An 8,131-nucleotide genomic window follows, 5' to 3' on the forward strand; every position below is an offset into this window, starting at 1 on the left:
TCTTCTCTAATGCCTCATCAAAGCCGTCGGTTTAGTTCTGCAGTGGCTGATGGAGCAAGGCAAATGTCAGCATAACCGGGATTTAACTCGGCGTGAGCTCGCAAACTGGAACAAGCGAGGTAATGGGCTGGTTCGCAGGTGGGGGGATACATGACGACATGCTGATGAAAATTAGTTCGATGCTAGTGCCTCATCAGACGGTCGAACGAGCGAGTCGGTCAGACAACGGTCCAGCCGTAATCACAGCTGCACAAAGATTGACTTCCTACAAAGATAGAATCTAGACGAACAACATTTATCGCTTAGCATCATACAGGGACATTGGAACTGAGATCGGCTTCCACAGTAAGAAGTGGCAGGTGATGATGAGACTGCATTCGTGTGCATGCGTGTGTTCATACTTATAGGAGTAGGAATATCGTGCTCACGCATATAAGCGTACCCGCTATTTACTCGCTACAAGACGCAACGGATTCCGACGTGTGCCTCAAGTACGGAAGTGGCTATTCTTCGAAGCACGGGGATATAGTATATCACCTGTACGACAGTGACTGAGTCATCGCGCCGAATTGTCACGTGCCGAAATGATGACACGTGACAAATTGACGCGTTCGAAGTTAATGACAAATAATTAGAAAGTGGGAAATCGGAAACGAGTCCAGACATAATAATCATCTATCGTGGCGGTCTGCAGTGAGGGTACGTACCGTTTCAATTTCGCACGCATAGTAATCATTGTTGCCTTGTTGTTTACAGAAATAATTGGAAGGAAGCAACTGAGTAAACGGAGACATGACGAGTACGCTCGCGCTTCTTCTACTCTGTTGCGTGGTGAGTATATAAACAACATATCGTTAGTACACCGAGAGTTCTCACTAATAAACCAAGAGCTTTATCGTGAAAACTAGTTAAATACCTTGAACAAATAGATGCTCATCCATCAGACTGCATGATTATCTAAAAAAATCATTTCGACGCTTGACCGAAAGGTAATGATAAAAATGTATTCGCAAATTTGTACAATTTTATGTTGTATTATTTCTCGCGCTTACGATCTCTCCATCGTCAGACGGGGCAGGGTTTCGCCGCCGGTGGCCACGGTAGCCATGGCGGACAAGGCGGTTACGGCTACGCACCCTCGTACTACTACGGCTACCTACACAAGCACACAACGACGACGCACAGTCCGTACGTCTACTTCAAGCGTCACACGATACCGTACGAGGATCTATACGAAAGCACGTACACGGATCACTTCGTGTTCCACACACCCAGCCCTTGCTACGGCTACGACTGCGGGCAGAGTAAGGGAGGGGGCTACGGGGGCGACCACGGAAGCGGCCATGGTGGTGGCGACGGTGGTCATAACGAAGGCGGCTACGGAGGCGAGGACGGAAGCTACGGCGGCGGTGGCTATGGCCGCGGTGGCTATGGCCGCGGTGGCCACGGCGGCGGTGGCGATGGCGGCGGTGGCTATGGCGGCGGTGGCTATGGCGGCGGTGGCCACGGCGGCGGTGGCGATGGCGGCGGTGGCTATGGCCGCGGTGGCTATGGCCGCGGTGGCCACGGCGGCGGTGGCTATGGCCGCGGTGGCTCTGGCCGCGGTGGTCACGGCGGCGGTGGCTATGGTGGCGGTGACTACGGCGGCGGTGGCGATGGCGGCGGTGGCCACGGCGGCGGTGGCTATGGCGGTGGTGGCTACGGCGGCGGTGGCGATGGCGGCGGTGGCCACGGCAGCCAGGACATCAGCTACGGCGGCGAGGAAATAATCAGCTACGGTGGCGGTGATTACGGCGGCGGTGAATACAGCGGCGGTGACTACGGCGGCGGTGGCGGTGGTGACTACGGCGGCGGTGGCGGCGGCAACAGTGGCTACGGCGGCAGCGACATCGGCCAAAGTGACTACAGTAGTTACGGTAACGACGGTTACGGCAGCAGCGGTTACGGTAGCAGCGGTTACGGCAGCAACGGCGGTGGCGACTACGGTAACAGCGGTTACGGTAGCAGCGGTTACGGCAGCAACGGCGGTGGCGCCTACGGTAACAGCGGTTACGGTAGCAGCGGTTACGGCAGCCAGAACATCGGCCATGAAATCCAGGGCGGTAATGTTGTCGACAACAGCCAAAAGGGACAGCGGTCGAGCAGCTACGGAAATGAGGTCGTAGGTGAGTGCACGGCAGGGGTTCCGTGTAAAAAATATCCCCAACTAGAAGCAACAGATGTATTTAGATAGCGATGAGAATAAGGGGGCATTCATGCCTGCTACCGAGCTGTTTGTTTGTTTCCGCACCGTACAGTGTGATCAGGGCAATAGAGCTAGATCTTGACGATAAACATGTTTCTATTAACTTCTTACTTTACTTCCGCCATAGCAGGTACGATTGATTACGAGCGCGATGTTGCTTGTTTCGTTACTTGTTTACTAATTTGTAACGTTTGACAATTCTAGATATAAAAACAAAATGCGATAGCGACGCCAAAACATTCACGGTGGAGCTGACATTTAAGCAGAGCTTCTACGGCAAGGTGTTCGCTAAGGGCTACTACGGTATATACATGTGCTCAGTGCAAGGAGACGGATCCTACCACATCAGCTTTACACTACCCCTGGACGGATGCGGAACACAGGAGAGCGTCGATGTTAAGAAGGTAAGCGCATGGCTTAATTCACTTACTGCGTGCTAGAACGACATGTAATATCTTCTTCATATAAATAACTTCAGCATATCATCTTTTCTCGAGTCCTCTATATGCCAAATAAATGTAGGGAAGCATGTTTACTTCACACCCATATGTATCCAGATATATTTGTGTGGGCATTCGCATGCGTACGTGTTTGCCGTGCGTCGCGTTTCCGTGTGTATGTGCAGGCCGTAGCCAGCTTTCTATTGGGGGGGGGGGGTTCGTTTTTCAATGTTGGCAATTTGCTCGGCAGGGGCGTGTACTGGATTTTGTACCAGGGTGGCTAACCGCTAACCCATAGTTGGAGCACGCGGCGATGGGGGGTCTTGGGGCCCTCCCCCAGAAAATTTTAAAATTATACCCCCTCAATGCCTTTTCTGCGCGAGCAAGGGGGGGGTCCGGACTCCCTGGGCCCCCCCCTGTACACCCGCCCTGCTCGGCGCGAAAGCGACCAGGCGAGGGAGCCAAGCACCGATGGAGATTTTGCAATTATTACACTAAATGGAGGCGACTGCAGGTGAAATTCTTGCAAATTTAAAAAAAAAAAAAATTTTTTTGCTTGGGGGCTCGTTTCGGCTTCGGGCGGGGCGCCACGCACCTTCGACTCCCATATATGCCTAACGTGCCCCTCCGGCTCCGTTCGTATCGAACCCCCCGAACCCCCCCCCCTCGGCTACGGGCCTGTATGTGTATGCAAGTGCATGACGCCGCTATTTGTTTAGGGTGGCTACGAGTCGAGCTATTCGCAGACATACAGCTATCATAACACATTAGTTGTGATGGAGAATGGAGGATATGGAGTACTAGAGTCATCCGACAGAGCATACGCCATCTTCTGTTCAATCGAAGATCAAGCAAAGCCCCAGCCAACCCAGCAGACACATAGCGGCAGACGCGGTGGCTATGGTAACCAGGACGCTCAACCGTAAGTCTAGCGTGTAGGAACTAGAGTCCCTTTATATAGTCCCTTTCTAGTAGGAACGACGCACGGTCTTCTATTGATAACATTTGAATAATAATGTCGTTTTATTAGCTTGTAATGATTGTTTTAGTTTCGAGTGAAGGGATATTGGGTAACGCTATTGTATAATTTAATATTACTATATGGTAATCTTTTGAGGATTTATGCACCATTTCTAAATACGTATAAATTCTCAACCTCCATGGCAATTTTAACTGAGACTGTCATTTCCGTACAAGGTTCATGATGTCAGGCAGCTTTAAAAATAGTTCGATTTGGCTATAGGCTCAACAGGTATCCACATTGTTCACACCGGATATGGCGCATAATTCCCGCACCAATCAGTATTTGTTAGGCACGCATGTGGGCTTACAGGCGGAAGTAGTCCAACAAAAATATAATAATTGCTCGTCAAAAGGTCGCGATAGAAAGAAGAAGGACCATTGATCAGGGTCCGTTTTTCGTTAATTCATATCGGCATTACTGCTAGCGAAAATACTTTCCGGTGGCGACATCGTGCGAACGTTTAATTTATGACGCGCAACAAGCGCCAATGGAGTATCACGTGATTACCTGAGGGCGGATTATTAACGCTAAATAACTAGTTACACAAACTACACAACACAAACTAGTTAAAGCTTATAATTTGACTAAATCGCGAAAACTAGCTGACGCTTTGTTTCTGCTTCCCCAGAATTCGCGCCACGAAGGAGGAAATGCCGAACGTCTATTTGAAGGTCGTAGACGGTCACGACCCGTCTGGTTCACCGACGACGGGCCTAGTCGTGGGCCAGTACGCGTCGCTAATCGTTTACTACAAACCATCGTGTAAGTACGCAAGCGTAGCGACAATCGATGAGCTCCAGTATGATATCGTCGTCGTGCAGACGATATGTTCACTTTCGGAGATTAAGTTGTTGCTCGCTAGATGGCTCTCGAATCGTCCGTCGTATTCAGACAACACGGTTACACTACAGAGCGCTTGCACGCGGCATAACCTATGGGAATTTTACTTTATATTTATTCTAAATTTATATTTATATTTATACTATATATAATATTTATACTATATCTAGTACTGCTTTCATCTACGTTCTATGCGCATGCCCGTACCAACCTTGCCGTAGAACTAATATAGATTGGCTGGCTTTATTCGTATAATACCGTATATATATATATATATATATATATATTATATATATATGGTACTATACGAATATATATATATAGTAGAAAAGTTTTTAGGTTGCACGATATTCAGTTGTTATAGTTGAAAAAAGAAGAAGAATTCTACATTTAGTTTTACACTATATAATTACTATATGTATATCATGTATATAATTTATCTATATGCAGACGAGCATGACGTGTCAGTAACCAACTGTTTCGCTCACGACGGCACGGGTTACTACAAGGTGCTTCTCATCGACGCTGATGGGTACGCTAACCAGTTCTTTTCACCAGGCTGCGGGTGATACCGAAAAAGAAAGATTAAATGATCTTTGATTTCTTTGTTGCAATCGTCTCAAACGCATGTTATTAGCTCACGCGCGCGATCAGGTGCGGTTTTAGCGCTGCCGTAATTCCTGTTAATTCTGCGCCAACAGCGACAGCAACATATTAATCAGAGTTCCTGGTTGCAAAACCGATATAGTCCACCGAGACACATAGCAGACGAGTCTTATGTGACTTTGAATGTTGCCAGGCGCAATCTACATAGACATGGTCCGTGTATTACGCATACAATAATCAGCTAACAATGATGCCTGCGTGAAACGAGTTAGCTTCGGTACAACAACAATCACACGTCAACATGTCTGCGGCTTTCATACAGGTGTTCGACAAACAAGGACTTCATTAGTGAGCTGCAGCAAAGCGAAAGTGGTTACAACGCGGAGAAGAATATCTACACTACGTTCAAGGCTTTCAAGTTCCCCGATCGCTACAACGTATACTTTCAGTGTAGCATTGAAGTCTGCTCAGGACAGTGCTCGACGGTAAGCGACTCTTCACTCAGCCTCAGATAGAAATGTACTGCGTTTCCTCTTCTTCGCACTCCTCTTCTTCTTCTTTTTTTTCTTCTTTTTTTTTCTTCTTCTTCATCACCACCACCATCATCTTCTTTTGCTTCTGCCTCTTCTTCTTCCTCTTCTTTATTTCTTTTTCTTTTCCCCTTTTCTTTCATATAGGGAAGATTCCCGTATCTGAATCAAGATGCAGAGACACACCTTCCCCAGAGTATTATAGTTTTTTTTATGAGTGAATGAAGTGCCCTGCAGAATATTATCATGCCCTGGGAAGAGTATCCGACGACAAACGCAAAGACTTGCATAGTTTTGTCGTATAGCTATATACATAGAATTGCGTATATGTCGAGTATTTTCGTTGGTTGGTGCACCATGGAAACTATCTTACCCATGGCATTAACATGGTCGTGCACCTGTGCTATGATCCTACATCTAATTTATTCATCTTCTTGGGAGAGAATTATCCTACTCTATGTGCAAAGACTTACGTTGCTGTAGGGTATTAACGCACTCTGGTATCACGACGGTAAGGTGTCGCTATTCGACATGGATGCTCAGTTCATGTCTTGCTATACATCATCTCCATATTATATGTATATGACAGGCAGACACCAAGAATGTTTCTATCCATTGCGTTTATTTTACACGTACACACTGGAGCATTAGTATTAATACGTATAATTCCCATTATCCGCGTATACCCAATGGATCCGTGTTATGTGTTCAGATGTCAGCACACTCATTTTTCAGAACCGAATTGGCATTGATGTATAATGCGTGTGTATAAAGCTACTGGTGCCGCCTGAAGTTTGATAAAGTAGAGTATACAAACTCCCCGGACAGCTATAAACTCAGCATATGGAAACTACCATTTTTCATGATAGATAAACTGTTAATGCTAGTAACAACTATGACTGTTTATAACGAGAATGCAGTTTTGTAATCTCTCTAATGTTTTCAACCAAAAATACACCTATATCGACCCACCCCACAAACATGCAACCCGTGTCCAAAACAGCGCATTACGTTATTAAGTGATGAAAAAATCAATGCGATCTTCATGTACTATCGCGAGTGTTTTGTTCCTGCAGAAGCAGTCGTGCCGCAACGATGTCTACGGGAGCAGCAATGACGGTTACAGTCAAAATAATCGGCTTAAGAGATCCGTGTCGGGTAACAGCTCGGTCACTGTGGAGCCACCAGTAATCAATGCCACCAGTACAGCAGCGAGCGCCACTAACTCATCGACAGTTGACCAGAGAGAGCTGTTTAGGGCACTGACGGTGATACTTCCTGGCGAGGAGCCTCTATCTGACAGTACGTGTATACCATAACATTCATCCATTAATTGACATGCATGTTCTCGCGCGTGTGTGTTTGCGTGCGCGTGTGTACGCGTGTGAGGGAATGCGAATATATATGTATGTGCGCATGCCGAGAGCAGGGATAGGCAAGCCCATACGGTTGGCGCCATCTACATTATGGTTAGATTATATGTTATTTGTTATAGGTTTCGAACTCGGCAGGCGGTTTGCTACTCAGCAGGGCATGTGCATTACGAGGGCTGGCTTCGCATGGGGCATGGCGATCATGGGCGGCATCTTACTCGTGTCTGCGCTGCTCTGCCTCACCATGTACATGCGCGCACGCAGAACCACGGAGACGGACGCCGTCGACGACATCATGATGGAGAAGCAAAAAGCCTCTGAGAAGCTCTAACAGCTCATCCCACCTCCACTCTACCAAGCCTACCGTACTACTTACACCCTATATCCCCACCACACCCCCGTCAGCGCTGCTCAAACGAACTGAAATTAGCGAAGCTATTAGTATATATATATATGTATATATATATATATAATATATATATATATATATAATTATATTAAGAGCCTATTCGCACTGTTTAACATAACGTGAACAGTTAGACGCCATGACGCCTGTAGCCGAAATCACATTAGAGACGGGCTTCGGACTTTAGAGTCCGAGTCGGAGTTTATGCCATGCGAAACGTTATTCGGTTTTTATTACGGTAGTAGACGCGTGCATTTGTTCGCTTGTCGAAATAGCTCTCAATATAGTTCGAGTACTCATACATGGCAAGGTTCTTTAACTGTACTATGAACTCTAAACTCCAGTTACCTCTCCCACCGATAGAGATAGAGAAAGAGAGAGGGAGAAACATTAACGACATGATATTTAAATCCGCCCATATTTTTAATATACAAGTTTTTATTCATCGAGAAGAATTACGATTAAGAAGATGCGCGCCTTGCAAGTCGCGTTGTACGTGTAGCGTGATATATATATATATATATATATATATATACACACACACACATTTATATATACGTGTGTGTATACATGTGTGAGTGTGTGTGTGTGTGTGTGTGTGTGTGTGTGTGTGTGTGTGTGTGTTGTGTGTGTGTGTGTGTGTGTGTGTGTGTGTGTGTGTGTGTGT

General features: G+C 46.7%; 1 protein-coding gene across 1 annotated transcript; it reads left to right on the forward strand.

Moving 5' to 3' along the window:
- The first annotated feature begins 205 nt into the window (after positions 1–205).
- LOC106820714 (filaggrin-2-like) lies at positions 206–8,026 on the forward strand. The gene is made up of 12 exons (XM_014825223.1): positions 206–345; positions 757–831; positions 1,070–1,454; positions 1,635–1,712; positions 1,806–2,165; positions 2,450–2,649; positions 3,405–3,607; positions 4,338–4,471; positions 5,000–5,081; positions 5,478–5,640; positions 6,762–6,987; positions 7,181–8,026. Exons 2-12 carry the CDS (start codon positions 793–795, stop codon positions 7,387–7,389), a joined length of 2,079 nt encoding a protein of 692 aa, XP_014680709.1. The 5' UTR covers positions 206–345; positions 757–792; the 3' UTR covers positions 7,390–8,026.
- The last annotated feature ends 105 nt before the right edge of the window (positions 8,027–8,131 follow it).

This window comes from Priapulus caudatus, unplaced genomic scaffold (assembly GCF_000485595.1).
Source record: "Priapulus caudatus unplaced genomic scaffold, Priapulus_caudatus-5.0.1 Scaffold44, whole genome shotgun sequence".
Classification (NCBI taxonomy): domain Eukaryota; kingdom Metazoa; phylum Priapulida; class Priapulimorpha; order Priapulimorphida; family Priapulidae; genus Priapulus; species Priapulus caudatus.

Excerpts from the sequence above, each read along its gene's own strand:
- LOC106820714 (XM_014825223.1), top strand. The coding sequence starts at position 793 with ATGACGAGTACGCTCGCGCTTCTTCTACTCTGTTGCGTG. Across the intron at positions 2,166-2,449 it reads CTACGGAAATGAGGTCGTAG|ATATAAAAACAAAATGCGAT; the intron begins GTGAGTGCACGG and ends TGACAATTCTAG. Across the intron at positions 2,650-3,404 it reads AGAGCGTCGATGTTAAGAAG|GGTGGCTACGAGTCGAGCTA; the intron begins GTAAGCGCATGG and ends CTATTTGTTTAG.